Source organism: Neltuma alba, unplaced genomic scaffold (genome assembly GCF_004799145.2).
Source record: "Neltuma alba isolate B1F8T4 unplaced genomic scaffold, ASM479914v2 tig00006832_pilon, whole genome shotgun sequence".
Lineage (NCBI taxonomy): Eukaryota > Viridiplantae > Streptophyta > Magnoliopsida > Fabales > Fabaceae > Neltuma > Neltuma alba.
Genome location: NW_021634590.1, coordinates 93033 through 114750, shown reverse-complemented (window position 1 = coordinate 114750; position 21718 = coordinate 93033). Strand labels below are relative to the sequence as shown.

Genomic DNA, 21718 nt, shown 5'->3' with positions numbered 1-21718 from the left:
TTATCTATCACTTTCCATCCAAACCCCTGGGGGGGGGGAATCAATCCTCTTTCTTTTTCCCCCCCCCCCTAATTTTCTTTCCATCCAAAATTTCTCCCCATTCAAATAAGGAGTGAAAGTCTAAATTAAAAACCCTAATACTTCATGCATTAACTATATAACTCTTGCCATTAAAATTATAGTTAAAGTTAACAGTTTTTTTAAAAGCTCCCAAGTATATGATGCTACTAACTAATCCATATTGAATATTGTTACAGCAGTTCGTTGTCCCAGATTCTATATCTTATATCGTATTATCAAGTATTTCAATCAAAACAAAAGGGGGATATGATACTACTATAATAAAGAGGTTATAGATATATAAATACTCTTTTTCAATGGATTATACGTAAGCTTTTTGCTTAAAGATTGAATATTTATCATATTTTAATCAAAGAATTTAATAGCATGGACACAAGGAACTATATGAGATTGACACAAACGGTAAAATCGCTGAGGGTTTGAAGGTGGTATCTAAATCAGGAGGTTCACAGAATGCTGAAGAATAAAAAGACACAGAGCGAGCTGGTCAGCAAGCCTAAAATAAACAATGCGAAGAGACTGCAAACAACATGAACAATTGAGAGCAGAGACTATTATTATGATATTCTACTTACAACCCCACCTGCTAGAGTCACTATTCCTCTTCACTGGCTCACTGCAGCATCAATTGTCTGAAAGAGGCTTCCGTGCCAGGAAGAAATACATTGGTGTAAAAATCTCTTTCCTGAGAAAAAAGAAAAAAGACACATTCAAGTTGATCATGCCATCAAATAATAAAATTCAGTTCTGGGCAAAGGGGATGAAAATCAGAAATAATTCCACGATGTTATAACATACTAGAACTGTTTGTGTATCTAAATTTTGTGCATTTTTTGTTTGTAGTTAGACTATTGTTTTCAATCCATATTCTGCATCTTTTATAATCTAAATATTAAAATTTCTAAAAGGGGGGAAGAAAACCATCCATATCAAAATCTGAACGGTATATTTGTTCAAACATAATAATACAGAAGCCGTCCTGCTGTTTTTCGATATTACAGAATGTGCTTCTGTATTTTAGAATTAGAGAATCCATGTCAATTGACCCATGTACCTGAGAATTTAAATTCTAAGGCCTGATGAAAAGTAGAACATGTGGCTAAGTGCAGCATGATCACTTCAGCTCAAAATATTTCTTCTTAGCTCAATTTCAACTCATTTAAAAGAATCCATTACGGGCACGTTTAGTATAAAATGTAAATGGAAAAGAGAATTGGAAAAGGAAAGCCCTTTTCTACAAGGATGGGAAGCTCTCGTTTCAAGAAAAGCATAAGAATACTTTCCCTCATCATTTTTCTTTCATCAAATGCATCTTTTATGCATCAAACGCAGTCTAAATTAATAGTGTTTCAGAAATATCACCCTTGGATTAAAAAGAAACAATTACCGTCCACCCTCAACAAGTCCCTCTGCAGCCTTTTCCAGAAACTGTTGAACCCTGAGGCTTCCCTTTGGTGCTAGTCCAATATACTCCAGTGTCTTGACCTACGAAGATAAATTCAAAGCCAATCCACCAGTATAAAGATTTTGAATATGAGCATAGCAGATAGATATTCAGGTAGCTCTGGGCGATAAAAGATAGACAAACAAAACCAATAGGGTAAGTAACAGAGCTAACGTGCTTAAATGACTCAGAGAGAATATATGTATCTTATAACTTCCAGTAACATGCGGACATTCTATAGAATAACACTAAGCAAAGAGTCACATACAGAAAAGATACCCATACGAAAATAAATTAAGCCACGGTGATCAGTAGCATTACCATGTTTCTAGTGAAAAGTCGGCCGACTGATGTCAGACGGAAACTACTCAGTGAGAAGTGACTTGTATCTAAAGGCAAGTACCAAGGAATAGGAGAATCCACTGCAAGATCTTTCTCCCAGATGACCTTTGTTTTGAAAAAGGAATGAACATCCCACTCAGCCAACTTGGTTGTTCATTTTATAGAAGTTCAGAAAATAAAGTCTATAATAGGTTGGTGTTCACCTCAAACCCTGCTTGCTTTAGAGCTTCAAGGCACTTTGAGGTCAATCTAATGTCGGGAAGCCCATCACCAAGCTCAATTTCCGCCTGTACTAATGAGTTTTGTTTTCAGAATTTAAAACCCAGAGAATGAATAAGTAACGTCGGATAAAATCCTTTCAACCCTCCAGTAACATACCTTTATTTTTTGGTGTTCTGGGTTACTGGGATCAAAGGCATCAGTCATGCACCACTCGTACGCAGCAAAACATTGGCCAGGCTTCAACACTCTATAGATCTCTTTATAACATCCATACTAACCATATCAGGAAAAGAGAGACGAGAGTGTTAAAATAAAAACAAAAGAAAGGACTCAAAACATGAAAGTGTGTTGAGTATGATTAACCGCCACATACAGCGTCCGGAGCATGGCAAGTAGCTTCAATTGCATATATAGCATCAAAAGAACTGTCTGGGAACGGCATTTTCATGAAGTCGGCCTGCATTATCAAAATGTATCAGTATAATAAGGTGCCCAATTTAGCACAATTGACTGGAATATAGGAGTTGATTTTTTGAAACATCAACCTTGACAAAATTGCAGCTCTTATTCACTCCAGCTCGGCGATTCAGTTCCTGTTAGACAATGATTTTAGAAGGTATATTCTAAGATTTATTATTAAGTATAATCATCTATAGACCACAGAATATGGAAATATGCATAATTCTTTATGAACAAGGAATATCACATTGTCAAACAAGTACCATAAGGTTGTCATGAATATATGCTTAATGCTTTATAAGTAAATCAATTTTAACTGCAACATGGGAGACAGCACAACATAATAAACCAATGTCCATAATTTATAACAAGTTAAAAAAATTAGATTCAGGGGTACAGCAAAAGGATCAAAATTGGATTGTATACCTTTCCTCTGGTTATTTGGTACTCATTGTTGTTCAATCCTGTAACTGATGTCATGCTGTACAAACAGAGAAAGGAATGTGACTCTGATTTCACTCACAAAAAGGGAAGTAAGACAAATTAAGCAGTACAGAGTAAAATTCCCGTTCATTTAGATTATTAGACATTCACACCTCCCCCATTAATGTAAGATATCCCTATGACTAGAGTTTCTTCATCATATATTCTTTTCCTATAAATATGAAACAATTTAATAGAGTCCATTGAATATAATCCCGTTGCCCCTGAAAAACAAGCTGACCAGAGTAGAGAATCACGGAGTGGAACCCAATCAAGATAACTGAATATGCAATAACTGTCAAATTAAAAAATACAGGAAGTTCCAGAAACCTGAATCGAGAAATTTCTCTCAAAGGTCCCCCTATTCCACATCCGACATCCAAAACCTGAAACACCAAAATAAAGGCTTTTAGGTTATTTTTTAATGAAAAATGTACAATAAAATTAGGCTTAGTATTTGTATTTTTGCCATAAAGTTATTCAACGATAATATGATAAATGGGGATTTTCGCAAACGAGTGAGTGCTTTTACAGCTTAGTGTTACATCTTTAAGCATTTCACGAGTCACCTTAAAGATATCAGAAACAATACCCAAGTCTAACACAAAAACAGGAAATCATATGCAAGTAATGAATATAAACACCTTCTGTCCAGGCTTCAAGCCAAGTTGTAAAGCAAGAAAGTGCTCATGACGCTTGATGCTTTCTTGGAGTGATTCTCCATTCCATCTTGATAACCAAAAGGGTAGCATATGAATGAGTAACAAAAAGTTAAATTGCACAATCTGTCCAAGAATGAAGCAAATGGACACCTGGGTGCAAAGTGGAAGGATTCCCCCCAGCCAAATTCATAAAAGCTGGTAACAAGATCGTAATATTTATTAACCTGTAAGACACATAGAGATCTTAGTTTAGAATCGCAGAAACATAAAACATAATAGAACAATATTAAGAAAAAAAAACTTAATACTAAAATGTAAACCCAGAAGTTTAACCTATTAGAGATGTCGATAAACCTTAATGGTAATTCAGCTTGCCAATGTGATTAAGATAATTAGGTACTACGTGACAAAACTAGCAAGGGAATCTCAAAAATATTCATTAACAGTTAGCCAACTTGAGTAAAGAAAGGTATGACTCTAATCCTTTAGATATATTTATATATTTCTCAAAGTGCACTCTATAATCAGATAACGTCTGACATAGCTTATAGCATTCAGCTGACACAAATGTTAGCGGAAGATATAGGAAATAAAAACTTCAAAATATTGATTGCTAAATACGAGTATTTCTAGGTCCTCACCATATCGGTGTAGTTAGCCTCTCTCTCTTTAATATCACCTCCAAAAGAAACATGATACTTCTCATACCTGAAACATAACTTTGGAACTTCAGGCCGCAGAACGTAGCAGCTAAAAGAACAGCAAAATCTCAGGTATTTTAACATAGCAACACTTTCATTTAATTATATACATAAAACACACATACATACATGTATATATAATTTATATGGATCAATTTTCATATATAACTAAGAAACTAAAGTAATAAAATTTTAAATTTTCTCGGCATCAAAACCAGTAAAACTTTAGGCTATCAACATCTCGATGTACAACTCAACAGCTAGAAGAGGAACAAAGTATAGAACATCTGTTTTCTATTTGATAAAATCATAACCGCGGACAGTCTGACCGTGGGGACTAACCGACCTTTTGCAATAGTTTTAAATTTTTGGGAACAAGGATGGAAAAAATATGAAAGTTTGGCACAACTAAAACGAACAGCTTCGAACCGCCCGAAGGTTTTGCGGGACTAAAACGAATAGCCGTGAACCGCCCGAAGATTTTTTCCCCTTCTTGCGCACAATTTAATTATCCCCCTTCTCTGCCTGCTCAACAGTACGTCATCTATCCTTGATCTAGAAGAGTCAACGAAATTCCTAGGACCGGGCCCCAGTAAATAGTCGTAACAGGAATTCGGACCGGTGAGACTTCACCCACCACAGATCAAAAACTGACATCTCACATTGGATTACCTTCTAGGTTTCACCAATCCTTTTTCAGATGAGTCAAACTTCTACTTCGATAGTCAGTGCTAATTCAATCTCACAGAGTGGAATTTTGGAACCACTATTCAAACTAACTAGGGCTAAATCACCCAATTTCTTCTACTACGTAGTTCCCAATTTCTCCAGTGGCTTGCCTAAGCGTAACCCCAAAAACCCATTGACTAGCAGGTGTGGCCGCGTGAAGGAAAAAGTTCGGTAAACTATTACGCGAGGAGCACAAAAATTCATTAAAATAGGTTTGGAGTAGTGAAACCTACCTATATATAGTGTCACAGTAAGCATCACATTCAGTAAGTATCACAGTAAGAATTCTCAATCTCAGTTGAGTTTCCCAGTAAGTATCACATTCAGTAGTCATGGGGTATAAGAGAAGTTTGCTGAGGCATACCATTCGACATTCGGCTCAGATGGGGAGGGGAAAAAAAGAAGAAGAAGAGTAAGACATTAATTCCACAAGAGGAATCGTCAGGCATGTAACATTAATGCATTGAACAAGATACAGAGGCTGACAACCAGTCGTTTTCCACTAGTCCAATCAAGGCATTACGCATCAATGATAAACATATAGCATCAGGACCAGCATAATAGGAAGAGCTCCGCACATTCTACATTTCTGAGATAATAAAATATAATACAATTGCCACAATTTTTTTCCCTGGACTATTGTTTTCATGAATATAAGACGAGATTGAAGTCGAATCTACACTGGAAATCAGAGAGAGAACCAAGACTCCCCATGAAGATACAAATTAAAAACATCGTTACATAAAAACGAAGAACCGTCATTGTAAGAAGCGAAACAGAGACTCCAAGTTTCAAATCAGAAAGAAAATAGTGGATATAATATATACTTGTCAACAGCAGACAGAACTTCGGCTTTCTCAATCTTTCCTCCGACACCAGACGCCAGATCCAACGCGCCAGCTTTGGCCATCTCAGCAGATTTCAGAACGAACTTGCAAAGATCTAGACAGCAAACACAAAAAAAAAAAAGGCAAATAACAACGAATGAAAAAAAACAAAAAATGTAAAGGCACGTGCAGATGCAGAATGCACCGAAAACAAATTTGAGAAATGAGTTTAGAAAAACAAAAAACCACGACGAAGCTGTTGAAAAATGGGGCAAACCTATAAAAGGAAAAGATCTTCGCCGTCAAAGAAGAAAAAGATCGAGAAGATAAAGGAAGCGGGTAAAGAGGAAGGAAAATAGGTAAAAGAGGATCAGGAATGAAAGGAAAAGCGAACCAACAGTGTGAGCGTATGGCCGTTTGGCTGCGACGATGGAGGAGCGCGAGCTTCGAGGAGAGACCACTCTCTTCCAATAGCTGTGAGGAGTGAGAAGTGGGGAGTGACAGAGTGAGCTTCGCGTGACTGGTCTTGAAAAATTGCAGAAGAGGAGAGAATCTTCCGCCAAGAAAACGGAGAAAATCACTTTCCCGCATGACCTGTCAATTTTTGTCCATACAGCAAATTACGTATTCTTTTTTTTGACGAAAGCAAGTTACGTGTTCAAGATTTCTTTGGCCACAATATTGCGAGATTGGGAGGAAAAAAATTATAATGACACAGAGAGAAAACAATTTTGAGTCATATATACCCTTTTTCTAATTTCTAATTTTCAAGAATGGCTATAATTACTGAAAAGGTTTCAATATAGAAAATGAGAGATTAAAAAAAATTTTGTAGTTATTTTTTTTCAGGACCTCAAAGCAATTTTTCTTTTTCTTTTCTTTTTCTTTTCTTTTTTTCTTCTGTGTTTGCATTTTTAGCCACTATATAATAATTAGCGGTGTTAATAGTCTAAAATTAAAAGTTCTAATCCTAACTGAATAAAAATATAATTGTGAAAGAAAACATATAAATTTCAAATTAGAATTCAAAAAAGCATAAATATATATGCAAAATGGTTTTCTCTAAAATAAATATAAACTTAGATTCCCGACCAAAAAAAGCAACAAAATTTTTTTTGTTGCCAAAAGCAATTCAAATCCTCCTTTTTGGCATGTGTTTTAATTAACGGGAGAAAATTATATCTCAAATATTTTTTGCTTAAATTATAAATTATCATCAGATTTTTAAATTGTTTATTGATAAATCAATTTTTAACCAAAAAAACAAATTTAGTACTGAGGGTGTATTTAGATCGGTTATGAATTCAAAATTATAGTTGCCTTATAAGCTATTATTACCGGCTATTTAATTCTATTTTCAATTTTATAAATCAATTTTGTAATCAGATTTTTTACTTATATATATCATAATTATGATTTTGGGTTGATAATTAATTTGGGTATATACAGCCTACAGGACTATTTAAATATTTCCAATTATAGGAAGAATCCCACATAGGTCTTGAATGAGTGGAGTGCCGGCAAAAAAAAAAAGTGAGAGAGAGAGAGTGGTGGATCCGCTAAGCATAATAAATAAATAAAATTAAAAAAAAAAGTGGATTGGATATCTATAATTAGCTATGAAACAAATTTTAGCTAAAAAGTGGCCTTTTTTGATCCAGCTGGCTTTGTAAGGTTTAAGTAATTTCCCTCTATTGATAATGACGTGATCGTGAAATCTCCTATCGAGGTGGCGTTAGTTACTTTTATTAGGGCGTTCATCACACCCCCACCATATATATGATTTTTTGTTTTATCAAATATTTATCAACTTTAGCGTTTTAAAATATTCATTATTTTTATCAATTTTGTTTTTTTAATATCATAATGTCTTTATAGATGTCTATATATCTCCTATTATCTCTTATACCTCCTAATATCTTTAATATCTCTTATTATTTCTATATCCCATAATTATCTCTTATTATTATATAATCGTAGATTCTATCAAAATTATAAAGATGTGCCTATAAGTAGAAGCGATGTATAATGTATTGAGCACTCTTGAATGGAATAAGAAATACTTTCTCTTGTTGATCCTCTCTTTCTCTGTATGACTCTTCTCTATGTTTCTTCTTTATTTATAATACGTTATCAGTACAAAAACTCTAACCAAGATACATATGAATATACCTTTAATTCTTGGCATGACTTTAGATTATCACCTCTATGATTTTTTTCCCTTAAGTATCGTTTGTTCTATACAAATGAAAATATCTCGAACGTTATATATATGGTGTTTCGAAATATTTGTATGTGTAATTGATCTTCTAAGATAATCCGAGTCATTATATGGAATTGAAAAGATCTTTTACTATTATTTTGTATATCAGGTTTCATAACTAAAATTGGAGATTGCACTTTACATTTTAGCGCTACAATTTAATTTTGATATTGATATTATACCTTCCGAACTAACTGTGATAAGAGGATTTTTCCCCCCTCTATTCCTTATTGACCTAACGTCAATATTTTAATGGAACCTGAAATTTCAATAGATACTAGCAGTATCCTTAAAAAGTTACTATCTAAAATTAAATGGCCAGAAACCATATAAGTTTTAATTTCTCATCTCATTGAGATTAAATGGCCAGAAAGCATATGAATCTAATTTTCCATTATTTTCAAATTAAATGGCTAGAAGCTACTACCTCCAGTCTTAATGATAAGAGCCAGTTGACTAATTTGAGAAAATTAAGAAAGTAAGCTGAGTTAGTTATTTGTTCTAAATAGGTGTTGTCTTTCCTAAAATATATTTGCTAATCAAGTGTATTAACTAGAACTATAATTATTATAAGGATTATCTTGAAAAAAATTGGGTAAATATGAGAGACAAAGTGGATTAGGGTTTTATATTTATGATCAAAATAAAAGTCAAACAGGGTCTTATATTAAGGATCGGAGGTAGTATATAATTTTGATTTTTTATATTATGGCCAGAAGTATACAATTTTGACTTTTTATCTTTTGGTCAGAAACTATATATATATTTAATTCTCTATTTTATTAAATAACTTGAAGCCATATATATTCGATATTTTATCTTATTAAATAACTAAAAGTCATTTAGGTTTGGTTTTTCAGATTATGGCCAGAAGTCATATATATTTGATTTTTTTCTTATTAAATGGTTAGAAGTCATATAATTTGGATTTTCTATTTTGTGGCTAGGAGCCATATATATATAATTTTTTTTTTATTTTATTAAATGGCTAGCAGCCATATAATTTTACTTTTCTATCTTATAACCAAAAGCCATATATATTTAATTTTTTTGGTTATCTTGTTAAATAGCTAGATGCCATATAACTTTTAATTTCTATCTTATAGCCAAAAGCTATATAACTTTCAATTTCCATCTTATAACCAGAAGCCATATATCTTTAATTTTTTTTATTTATTTTGAAATTAAATAGCTAGATGACATGTCTTTAATTCCTTTTTTTAAACGGTCTGAAGCCATATAGTTTTGATTTTAAGGATGATCATTATATGGTTTGTTTATAAAAGAAAAATTATAAAAATTAGAATTATAAATAATGTAACTTAAAAAACTAATGACTATATAGTGAATGATGTGTTGGTACTAGAATTTATCTTTTTTACTTATTTCATTTTATATTTTATATTTTACATTTAATTAATTTAAAGTTTAAATTTTATTCTTGTCTTATTCTCATATATTCTTGACATTCAATTTAATATTTATTAATATTATAATTTTCTATTACTACATGACCAGCAGTCATTATACTCATGTTATTGAATGACATGAAAAGAATAACTTATGATATTTCTAAAGCCTCGAAAGCTTATGGTTCAAATATTAAGTGACACAAATGATCTTTAAAAAATATATATTTACTATATAGAGTTTTGAAGACTAATGACTTATAAATAGCCCTGAAGACTTATGATTCAAATCTTTGTAACTATGTAGTTTGATTTTAGTCCTTATAGATTTTGTTCTGTTGAATTTATAAATTTATAAATAAGTTTTGAAGCATTACATAATATATATAAAAAAGCAAAGCTTTTGAATAACAAAATATCAAGAAAATATGTGTTTTGAAAAAAAAAACTTGATATTTTAAAAAAGTATAACAAGAAGTGAAGTATATCATACAATGAAATAACAATATATGTTAGTTCCTGAAGAGCTATATATAGCATTTTCTGAAAAACTATATATAATCAAAAAAATTAATATAGTTCCAGAAGAACTAATAGTAAAAGGTTGATATAGTTCTTGAAGAACTGGTAATAAAATCGATAGTTCTTGAACAACTAACGTAGTCTCCCCCATTTTTTGTGGGCAAAAAAGAAATAGATAATGAAAATTATGAACCATAAAGAAATATATTAGAATATTTGTTTATCAAATGGTTTTAAGGTAATAGCTCAATTAGATTGAAATCCATTATTATATCTGAATCAGGAAACATTTGGATTTCCAAGTTAAAAATATGTTATTAGCTTACTATATATTATTCACTCTATTTGAAATACGAAAATAAGAAAAATATATTTATATGACTCACACTTGAGGGGGATATTATTGGAATACAAGTGTGAATCATGTTGAATGGAATTTGTTATTATTAATATTAATATCATTCCTTATATCTCATATTCTTTTTGGAAAAGGCTCAAGAAGAATTGGCGGCGCTCAACCCTTCATGAGTGCACAAGTTTCTACCATTGGGTAAAAAATGAAAAATAAGAGTCTAGAAGAGTTATATCATGATTTATTATTCTAAAGATAAAATCTATAATTGATAACATATTTATTATAAAGTAATAAAGGTGAAAAATGAATAATATGACATAGTAACAAAAAGTTTACTAATAATTGAGAATAATTTTACAATAAATCAAATGTTTATGTATTTATAGTTTGACATAACCAGTTAGATCATCCCAGATCATAATGATGCAAAATATTATGAAAAATGTGTATTGTCATTTATTAAAGAACCAAAAGATTCTTTAAAAATGATATATATTTAAGAATTTTTATTTACTGTTATTCTCAAAAGAACTAGATAAGAGAACATCACTAGCTGCGATCAAAATCAGATTTGTGCAAATTTATAATGTATCAAGTTTATATATGGGCTCATTTGGACACCATGTGGATCAAAGTAATATTTTATGAGTGAAAGATGCATCTATAACATGGTCACATGTGTTTATGATCAACTTGCAACTTGAAGTTTACAAATATGTTCAAATAATTACATTGAGTACATAAGTTTTTGATTATGAAATCAATATGATTCTCGTTGAGATTGCTAGTGATTGTTCCTCACATTACTGATAATTATATACTTAGTAAAAGCCTTCATAAATAGCTAGATCATAGTTTATGAGAACAGAATTTCCATTTGAGTGTTGGGATGATTGATTTTATATATTTTTTCACATAAATGCATCAAGCCAACAATGTATTTTGAATTCTCCCATTATAATTGGTTTTTGGTCAGGAGCCAGACATTTTTCATTTTAAAATGTGTAATATCTATTATTCCACCACAATAATGCACATAAATGGATATTAAAAGTAAATTGGGATAACTATTGGATAAAAATCTTCTTATTCTTGTTTGTCTCTAAGTAAAACAAAATAATATTTGTAAATGAAACTTATGAATTTGGGAGATCTAAATTGTATGTTCCTAATATGAGGGGAGAAAATATGTAACTGAAAAAGAGAACACATAGAATGTATTTTCACTATCAAATGTAGATCCTCAAATATAGTAGTATGAACTAGAAGTTCATAAAGTATTGTATTCGTAAAATATTACTAATATCTGCCAGATGCAATTACTGACCTAAAGGAGAATTCTTAATTCTTATACTCAAGCTAAAAGTGTTCCTATTTTTAAGACATGCTAAAAATATGAGCGTATGATCGGTTCTAAAAGAAAAAAAAGAGCAAATAATCATGATGATCATACTAAGAAGGCATGAATTACAAAAGAGGTTAAGATATAACTGTTTGACCCTTGAAGAGGCTTAGGTATCTGAAAGCAATAAAGAGATTTCAATATGTTTTGTCATAAAAGAAAAGAGGACCGATAAAGAAATAAAATTGTTGACAATAATTTTAGTGATGATATCACGTAATCAAATGAGGATTTTGTATGTAAATCTATCATGAGATGCAGACAGAAAAATAATTGGCCAACAAAAAAGAAAAGACGCAACATTATAACAGGAGATTTGTGTATCTCTAACTTAAGCACTTGAAGTGTAATGGGCGTTTGTACAAAAAAAAAGAGAAATACAGTCTTGTGGTGAATTAAAATTTTTATGTATCTTATTAATCTAGCAGTTTGATAATATATGGAAATATCACATATGCGTCTAGAAAATACAGTGACTCACTGTATAGTGAAATTATATATGAATCCTAAAAGGATTCAAATCCTTATATAAATTCAAACGATCAAATACATGAACAGATTTGGATCATAATGTATGAAAATTTTTGAAGAATTTAAGTTTGTAAAAACATACAATTATGTTCTCAAGAATATTATTCAATTAAGTCTCTATATGAGGCATATGTGGTTAATATCAATTAAAGGAATGATGTAAACATATTCTAACTTGTCCATTTGTGAAAAGATTCATAATGAGTTTGTTATCGCCACTATTTATGATGATGGCACTGGAACTCCTGATTAGTTTTCAAAGCTATGATTACTTAAAGAAAAAGTTTGAAATGAAAGTCTTAGAAAGAATATGTATGGATAAGTCACATTTATTATGTGGATAAGTAACATCCATTACATATTTTGATAGTTGCAAGATCTTTAGATATAGACTAAAGATCGATTTAGACCCTTAAAAGGTAATGAATAAACACTTAGTCCAGAAGTACATATCTTAATATCATTGAAGCATTTATCTACTAGCCATACAGAACCTGATATATCATTTGCTAATTAGCACGATATAGTTTTTTTATCAACATAAAGATGTTAGAATGGAGTTAAAAAATATTCTTCCTTATTTTAAGGGTGCCATGGAGGTAAGATTATTTTATCTGAAGATACCCAAGACTAATCTTAATGGCTATATAAATAAAGTATTCTTGTTTGATTCTCATATCAAGAGATCACAGTAAGATCCATGTGTGGATAAACCATAAAAAGACTATTCGTCTCATGATTTTCAGAAAATTATGAAATTTATATTTGACATTTTTATCCCAATATAATATTTAGAAGGCTTGTTCGTTATATTAGACTTTGCAAGCTCGAAGATGTCAACTGATGTTGCCAAGATGGGGAATTGATACATGCTATACTCTTTTTTCCTTGTATATGGTTGTCTTACTGGGTTTTCCTAGTAAGGTTTTTAATGAAGCAGCATTGCATAATATATCAATAAATGATGTACTTTTTTTCTTTCGCTAGGTTCTTGTTCCACGGGGTTTTTTCTAGTTGAAGTTTTTTAACGAGACACATTCATATTTATATATTGGACATCCACATGCATATATATATATTGGACATCAAAGGGTGAGTGCTATGAATATAATAATATCTTTGTGGATGTCCATATATCTCCTATTATCTCTTCTATCCCCTATAATCTCAAATATCTCTCATTATTTCTATATCCTACAATTATCTCCTATTGTTATGTACTCTGTAGATTCTATCAAAAGTGTAAAACTGTGCTTATAAATAGAGGCGATGTATAATGCATTGAGCACTTTTGAATAGAATGAGAAATATACTCTCTTGTTGATCATCTCTTCCTCTGTATGATTCTTTTCTATATTTATAACAGGTTGATGCAATATACTTTTCGGCAAAACAAATACTCAGATGATGTATTTAAAAATATTCAAGTGAAAAATGCTTTAGTGAATATTATTGAGTCTTCATATTATCCATGCAATGTGTCTAATAATTTTCTTGATTTATATAAAACTTTTTAAGATAGTAGTCATTTTTAATAATTATATATGTATATTTTTTTAAAATTTTCTTTATTTATGGGGAATATAGGGACTTTTTTCCGTGGGGATACAGGGACTTAGCATTTTATTTAATTGTGAAACCAGTAATTTTGATTTTCCAAATTTGACTTTATTTTAATCGGCCTCAAAATAATAGAGTTATTATATATGCAAAGAAGAGAGAGATAAAACATATTTAAATAGACGAAAAATTGAAAAACCTTTCAATATAAGGTAGATTTAACGAGTTAATTTTTTTTTTCTTGATTTCAATTTAGCTTATGTTTAAGAGAAAAAAGAGGGGAAAATGATAATAAAATACCACTTGAATTCTAAAAAGACAGATAAGGGATCTGAATAAGCAAAATGACAAATAAGGCATTGGGTACCAATCTGAAATTCATATTTTCGGCCAAAAGACCAAAATGCCCTGATGAATGCGGGAAGACCGAAAGCTGAAAGTGAGAGAAAGGAGAGAGGAAGACCGACGCAGTGAGAGAAAGGAGAGAGGAAGACCGACGCTGATGAAATGCGGGAAGAAGGAAAGAAGAATGTTGGAAATGCTATTATCTTACTCCTTCGCATCACCATTCTGTAGAGATTGTTGATTTGGTGGGTTTTGGTTGTGGGAAAGAGGATTTGTAGTGAGAGAGGGAGTGAACCGAAGCGGAAATCAGAAAACTGGCAAGCAATTACGTAACGTAACTGCTGTCATATGCCTGCTGGTTTTTGGTAAATCCCATTACGTGAATGGTAAATTTCACTATACATGTAGTTAATTATGAATTTTACAAAATACATATTGTGATTTACAACTTTTGTAGTGAAAGTGACTACTTTGTTAATAGGTTTTGCAACCTGTTTTCAGGAGATAAACAACTTGTTTGTAAAAACTAATAAAATTTCACGCTAAATTTGACAAAACGTATAGTGGGATTTACAACTTCCGTAGTAAAAATGACCACTTATTCAATGGATTTTGTAACTTGTTTTCAGGGGATGGGCAGCTTGTTTCTAAAAACTAATAAAATTTCCTACTAAATTTGACAAAACACATAGTGAGATTTACAACTTTCGTAGTGAAAATTACCACTTCTTAAATGAGTTTTGCAACCTCTTTTCAAGGAATTGGCAACTTGTTTCTAAAAACCAATAAAATTCAATGCTGAATTTTACAAAACATAGAGTGATATTTACAACTTTTGTAGTGAAAATTACCACTTCTTAAATGAGTTTTGCAACCTCTTTTCAGGGGATGAGCAACTTATTTCTAAAAACCAATAAAATTCCATGCTGAATTTTACAAAACACACAGTGATATTTACAACTTTTGTAGTGAAAATTACTACTTCTTAAATGAGTTTTACAACCTCTTTTCAGGGGATGAGCAACTTGTTTCTAAAAATCAATAAAATTTGATGCTGAATTTTACAAAACACACAGTGATATTTACAACTTTTGTAGTGAAAATTACCACTTCTTAAATGAGTTTTGCAACCTCTTTTCAGGGGATGAGCAACTTGTTTCTAAAAATCAATAAAATTTGACGCTGAATTTTACAAAACACACAGTGATATTTACAACTTTTATAGTGAAAATGACCACTTCTTAAATGAGTTTTGCAACCTCTTTTCAGGGGATGAGCAACTTGTTTCTAAAAATCAATAAAATTTGACGCTGAATTTTACAAAACACACAGTGATATTTACAACTTTTATAGTGAAAATGACCACTTCTTAAATGAGTTTTGCAACCTCTTTTCAGGGATGAGCAACTTGTTTCTAAAAATCAATAAAATTTGACGCTGAATTTTACAAAACACACAGTGATATTTACAACTTTTATAGTGAAAATGACCACTTCTTAAATGAGTTTTGCAACCTCTTTTCAGGGATGAGCAACTTGTTTCTAAAAATCAATAAAATTTGACGCTGAATTTTACAAAACACACAGTGATATTTATAACTTTTATAGTGAAAATGACCACTTCTTAAATGGCTTTTGCAACCAGTTAATTCAACGTGACTACAAAAGTTGTCACTTTTATTAGTTTTTACAAACAAGTTGTTTATCTCCTGAAAACAGGTTGCAAAACCCATTAACAAAGTAGTCACTTTCACTACAAAAGTTGTAAATCACAATATGTATTTTGTAAAATTCATAATTAACTACATGTATAGTGAAAGTTACCATTCACGTAATGGGATTTACCAAAAACCAGCAGGCATATGACAGCAGTTACGTTACGTAATTGCTTGCTAGTTTTCTGATTTCCGCTTCATCTTTCCGCTTCGGTTCACTCCCTCTCTCACTACAAATCCTCTTTCCCACAACCAAAACCCACCAAATCAACAATCTCTACAGAATGGTGATGCGAAGGATTTAGTTTCGTCAACTGGAGGGGGTTCGGTTTTGTGGAGTGGAGGGATTGGTTTCATCGAGTAGAGAGATTCGGTTTCACTGAGGGGAGGGATTAGTTTCACCGAGTAGATGGATTGGTTTCGCCAAGTGGGGGCAGTTTCTCTTTCGCCGAGTGGGGGGAATTGCTTTCGCTGGGAGGAGGCAAACACAATAAGGCAATTCAGTCTTTAGGCCAAAAATCAAAATTCCAGATTGGTACCTGATGCCTTTTTTGTCATTTTGCTTATTCAGGTCCCTTATATGTCTTTTTGGAATTCAAGTGGTATTTTAGTGTCATTTTCCCAAAAAAGAGTGTGTTTAAATAAAAAAAAAGTGAAAACACTAAAATGGCAATAATAGCCATATATACACACATACATATAAACGTACATCTAATTCAGAAGAATCCCAAACCCCAGGGGAAGGATGCAAGTACAGCCACTTAAAATGTTAAATTACTGTCCCTTCGGGGACATCCAACAAAATTGGAACGACCCAGAGAAGATTAGCATGATCCTGCGCAAGGATGACACGCACAAATCGAGAAAATGTTAAATTACCAGACAATGTCCCATCCTGGCGTGTGAAGAGACCACTTTATCATTGAGTTGGACATTACAAAAAGATTTGATAAATAAGTTGATGATAATGATACCCTTTTCTAATTATATATAAAAGCCAATATGTGTTACCAACACAAGCATCATTAAAAAAAGCTATGCATTAGTTTATAGTCATGATTACCAAGCAGGATTGCTATTTTTAGGAGATTCAACACACCCCCAGAAAGGGATATAAGTTTTCCAAAATTTTGTCTTTTATAAATTTTAATAAATATTAAGTTATTTTTATACAATTTTATTCTTTATCGATTAAAAATACTAATAGATGGAATATTCACTTCAATAAAATAAATACGGAAATATTCAATAGTGTGTTTACAAAAAATTCTTTTTTTTTATCCCAGCTAAAAAATTTCAAGTTATAGATATTTTAACAACAAAATTAAAATTTTCAATTATACATATAACATGTTTAATAATTTTAATGGATTATGTAAAAAGCTCAAAATAACTTTTTCTTCTTCTTCTTCTTTGTTAAACCACTGGTATCTAGTATTAAAGGGTTTGCCTTTTAATTTTTTTTGTCCAGATTTAAATTTGTGTTATATTCCTCACAATAGAATTAAAATAAGCATTTTATTGGTTTATTATGAATATTTTTCTTGTCAGTCTATGAATATTATAGGTGTTAGTTTGTTTAAATGAATTATTTGAAAAAGTTATTTACTCCAATAATTATTATTGGATTTATATATAATAGTGATTTTTGATGTTAGTTGGAGGACATCAAATTTTCTAGGGTTTGTATCTCACATATGATTTCATATTTTATACTACTTCCAGTCATAAATATAATATTTACTTTAAACATTTATCTTGTATTTAGAACCAAAGGCAGTATAATTTAAACATTCACCTTAATTTTTCAACCAGCATATTTCTATGTCTTTATATTTTTTTAAAATGTGTGTGTGTATATATGAAACATACTATCTGCGAATAATTTTTTAAAAGCGTAAAATAATTGATATCTTTTGATTTTATTTTCAGGTTATAAAAATTATTTAATCTAAATATTAAAAATCAGATAAATTAAACTGACAATATATACAGAGATTCAAGTTTTATAAAAGTAGTTATTTAGGTTTGTTTAATTTTTAGAACTTGCCTCACTTCAAGGGAGCTAAAGTTCTAAAAGACTAGAACACTACAATTTGCTTCCAATGTTCGATAAACTAAACTCTAATTAGTTCAAGCATTTGCTTTTCAATGGTCATAAGATGATCAAACCAATTATAATGAAATTAATAAATTTTAATAAAATATATCAAGTAATTATAGAAAACTAAAAAATTGATAAAATTAAAATTAGAGGCTTTTGTTTATCAAAAAATTATAAACTTCTCAATATTAAATATTATATTTGAGACAGAAAAAGTACTGTATTTTGTAGATATCTAGATTTAGGGGTGTTTAGAGGGAAGCCAAACCATGGTTTTAAAAGTGATCTTATAGTATACGAAGTAAATATATGAAGGAGTTTATCTCGATTTGCAGAAAAGTATTTTTCAGAAGCACTTCTCATGCCATCCAAATGAGTTAAGGCATAAATCTATTAATAAAGCATTTGCGAATGTGCATTGACACTGTAATGTTACTTAGGCGCAAAAATGCTCATAAAGTTTCTTAAAGGGCACAAATTTGCTGCAGCCATATTTTTAAGCAAACATTCATTACTTTTTAATGGGAGCTATCTCATTCCTTTATATTGTAAAAATTAACTATCACGATATTTTCACACCTTTTAAAATCTTCATGAGTACTTTTGCAATTATATGAATATTATGGTGTTAAGTGCGCATTTGCGAATGCTTCGTGAATAGATTTGTACTTTAATACATCAATTTATTAAATAAGGAACATCCACATGTAGCAAATACACCAATATTCTGTGACATCTGAAAATGTATACAATGATGTTAACATAAATATATAATTATATACTACTTTTGATACTTAATATAAAATCTCGTTTGACTTTTATTTTAGTCATAATTATTTATGTATTTTTTTCTAAAATAATCCTCTTAATAATTGTAGTTCTAGCTAATAAATTTGATTAGTAAGGATATTTTAAGAAAAACAACATATATTTATTAGAAATAACTAACTTAACTTATTTTTTTAATCTCTTCAAATTAGTCAACTAGCTCTTATATTTAGAATCGAGGTAATATAATGCAACTGCAGTATTAGTATTCAATGGCTAGAAGCTTATAAATAAATGCTTACCTCAAAGTCTTGCACAGACACATCAATCAAAATGAAATCAGAATAACTCTCCCTAATTTCTCCGCTCTAAGCTTTATTTTGCTCATATGAAATTATTTATAATTCCACTATTCTTATAACAAATTCATTTTTATTGAATGAAAATGTTGTTTTAAATTTAACGTGAAAGTCTTTCAAAATGACACACCAAAATAGCTTGAAATTTGAAAGTTATAAGTGTAGTAAGATGCTTAAACGAAAAGGATTTTCGAAAAGTTTCGGCTCGGGGAAATTCTTTTTGTCCATATAATCAGGAAAGAACTGGGCCTAAACAAAAATATGTCATCACAGAGAATTGGGCCTAGTGTTTTATTTTTATTTTATTTTTAGCAGAAGACCCAATCTTCAAAACATCGTTTCCTTCGCTTGCATTAATAACAAAAAAGGAGGACTAACGGGGATTGGGTTTAGTGGAAGAGACTAGTTCTTCGTAACGTGACGAACTAATGTTCGAATCCTCACTGGAAGAAGTGTCCACATTTAGTGCCCCTTAGTGCCTCGAATATGATTGCCTCCAATAAGAAGATAGCTATGCTTTAACAAAAAAAAGAAGGAGGAATTAGAAAAAAAAAAAAGAGGATGACAATCAAATCTCACAGAAAAGAAATGATTACTACAAAATCCTAATAACTTTAACAGTCTATAATAAAAAATCTCATAGTGAGAATGACAACTTCTGAGACTTGTTTTTTAATTGTTTTTCTTGTTTGGAATTTTATTATAATTCTCCCAAAAAAATATCATTTCCTTAGAAAAATATAAGCGAATGCCACGATTTTACGCAGAGCCAATGCGACACCGATAAATCCCTACCTCAAATATTAAATACAAGAGTCAGATAATAGATTTATTTTTAATTTAAATATAAAATTTTAATTCACTTTTTCTTTTAAATTTATAATTTTTTTGCCCAAAACATCCTTATTAATTGCACATATGAAGTGACTCCCAATTAAGAAATAATTTTCGCCCATATGATTAGAGATACTAGTAGTAGTTTAGGAGAACTAAAACACCTTTGTCACATATAACTAATTCTGCTTATACTAAAATTAGGAGATGGTAATATCTATTTCCTCTGTTGAAGATTTTGCTTAGCAATAGTATCAGCAGCCATATTAGACTTTTATTTGTTCAGCTTGTTAATCGTGAGACAAATATGTGAGAGGACTTGCTGAAACATGCTCATAAGCAGTTAAATAAAGAAAACCCAAATGAACCTTTATCTTAGTTCTGCGATCTAGGCATAATTTGAATCGGCATTGGCTGCAGAACCAAGAACAAAACTTTAAGAAAAATTTCAGTTCAATTAATAAACCTGACCAATTTACTTCGGAAAACAGAGTAGGGAAAAAATTACAAGTGGATCTCAAATAAAGAAATTAAATTAATTATTTCTACATGTTACATGTAAATGTAAATATGAGTTTTGGATTAACCTAAACTTTTATTCTCATATAACTAGTGTCACAGAGGACATTCAACAAACACCTTGCGTACCCTCTTTGCCAGCACAAAATCGCATCCTCCAAGCAGAAAATCAACACAAGATCAATCAAAGAAGGAGAAAGTCGATTGAAGACCCGCCTAGATTTTATCATCTGGCTTTGATTCTTCTGAAGAAGGGAGTGTGTCCACCATTGCCGAACCAGGCGACACCCCATGGTTTTGTTGTTGATGTTCAGCGTTCATGGCGTTCTCAAGGTCCCTTAGTCTCGTCCTTACCACACTGGTGATCAAAACTGCCATAGAAACGAGCAAGCAAAATTTTTCAAATCGAACAGAGATTACTCACAAGAAAGGAAGAAAATCGAAAGGTGATGTGAACTAGAGAGGCTACTTGCGGCGGTTCCGATGGTCCAAAGCCATAGGATCTTCAGTCCAGGGCTCTTCTCTTTGGGCATGACAGATGGAGATCGAAGATAAGTTTGTGAATTGGGATGAAAATTTAATGATTGTCGTGCCTGCCAATGCGAATTTGTGAGAGGAATAAGCTAAAATGAAGAAATTTTACAGAAGCATAAAGAGGAATAGAGAATGACAGAGGAGCAGAAGAAGGAACCTCAAATGCCAAGACGAGAAGGGATCGGAATGTGAAGGCTTGGCATTAGGGTAAAGAGAGGAAGGGAGGCTCCTGTTCAGTTCAGTGAGGGTGAGCGACTGATCCATCACTGGCCCTCATTTCCTTTTCAAATTGTTTTACATTCTTTATTTTCGGCAAGAGTCTTATCTAAGTTAATTAGGGTTGCTCATCACCACCGCTTTGAGCAATTCTTATCTAGTACAAATTTAATATTTTTAATATTTTTAAATAGAAAAAATTATTTTTTTTGAAAGAATGATAGTTAAGAGATTATCTTTATTTTTTATTCTATACCTATTAAAATAATTATTTTTTAAAAAATAAAAATAAATCTAAACCGTCCAGATAATTGATGACCATCCAAACTCATT

The 21718-nt window shown here is 31.2% G+C and overlaps 1 protein-coding gene, 1 long non-coding RNA gene and 1 other non-coding gene across 4 annotated transcripts; 1 reads left to right on the top strand and 2 right to left on the bottom strand.

Annotated features, from left to right (window-relative positions):
- Window positions 1–394: 394 nt before the first annotated feature.
- Window positions 395–6034, bottom strand: LOC114751226 (cycloartenol-C-24-methyltransferase-like). Its single transcript, XM_028939885.1, has 13 exons — window positions 5951–6034; window positions 4335–4401; window positions 3844–3917; window positions 3676–3760; window positions 3362–3417; window positions 2975–3029; window positions 2635–2682; window positions 2463–2546; window positions 2246–2362; window positions 2071–2154; window positions 1847–1972; window positions 1469–1566; window positions 395–766 (listed from the first exon to the last, which is right to left on the bottom strand). Exons 1-13 carry the CDS (start codon window positions 6031–6033, stop codon window positions 706–708), a joined length of 1038 nt encoding a protein of 345 aa, XP_028795718.1. The 5' UTR covers window position 6034; the 3' UTR covers window positions 395–705.
- A 10796-nt stretch (window positions 6035–16830) lies between these two features.
- On the top strand, window positions 16831–16932 carry LOC114751235 (U6 spliceosomal RNA). Its single transcript, XR_003740726.1, has one exon. It is a non-coding gene; the product is annotated as a U6 spliceosomal RNA (small nuclear RNA).
- Window positions 16933–20551: 3619 nt separating this feature from the next.
- Window positions 20552–21411, bottom strand: LOC114751234 (uncharacterized). Of its 2 annotated transcripts, XR_003740725.1 has the most exons (3): window positions 21327–21411; window positions 21105–21228; window positions 20552–21006 (listed from the first exon to the last, which is right to left on the bottom strand). It is a non-coding gene; the product is annotated as an uncharacterized LOC114751234 (long non-coding RNA). The 2 variants fall into 2 exon arrangements; XR_003740724.1 differs by having other exon boundaries at window positions 21105–21411.
- Window positions 21412–21718: the final 307 nt, after the last annotated feature.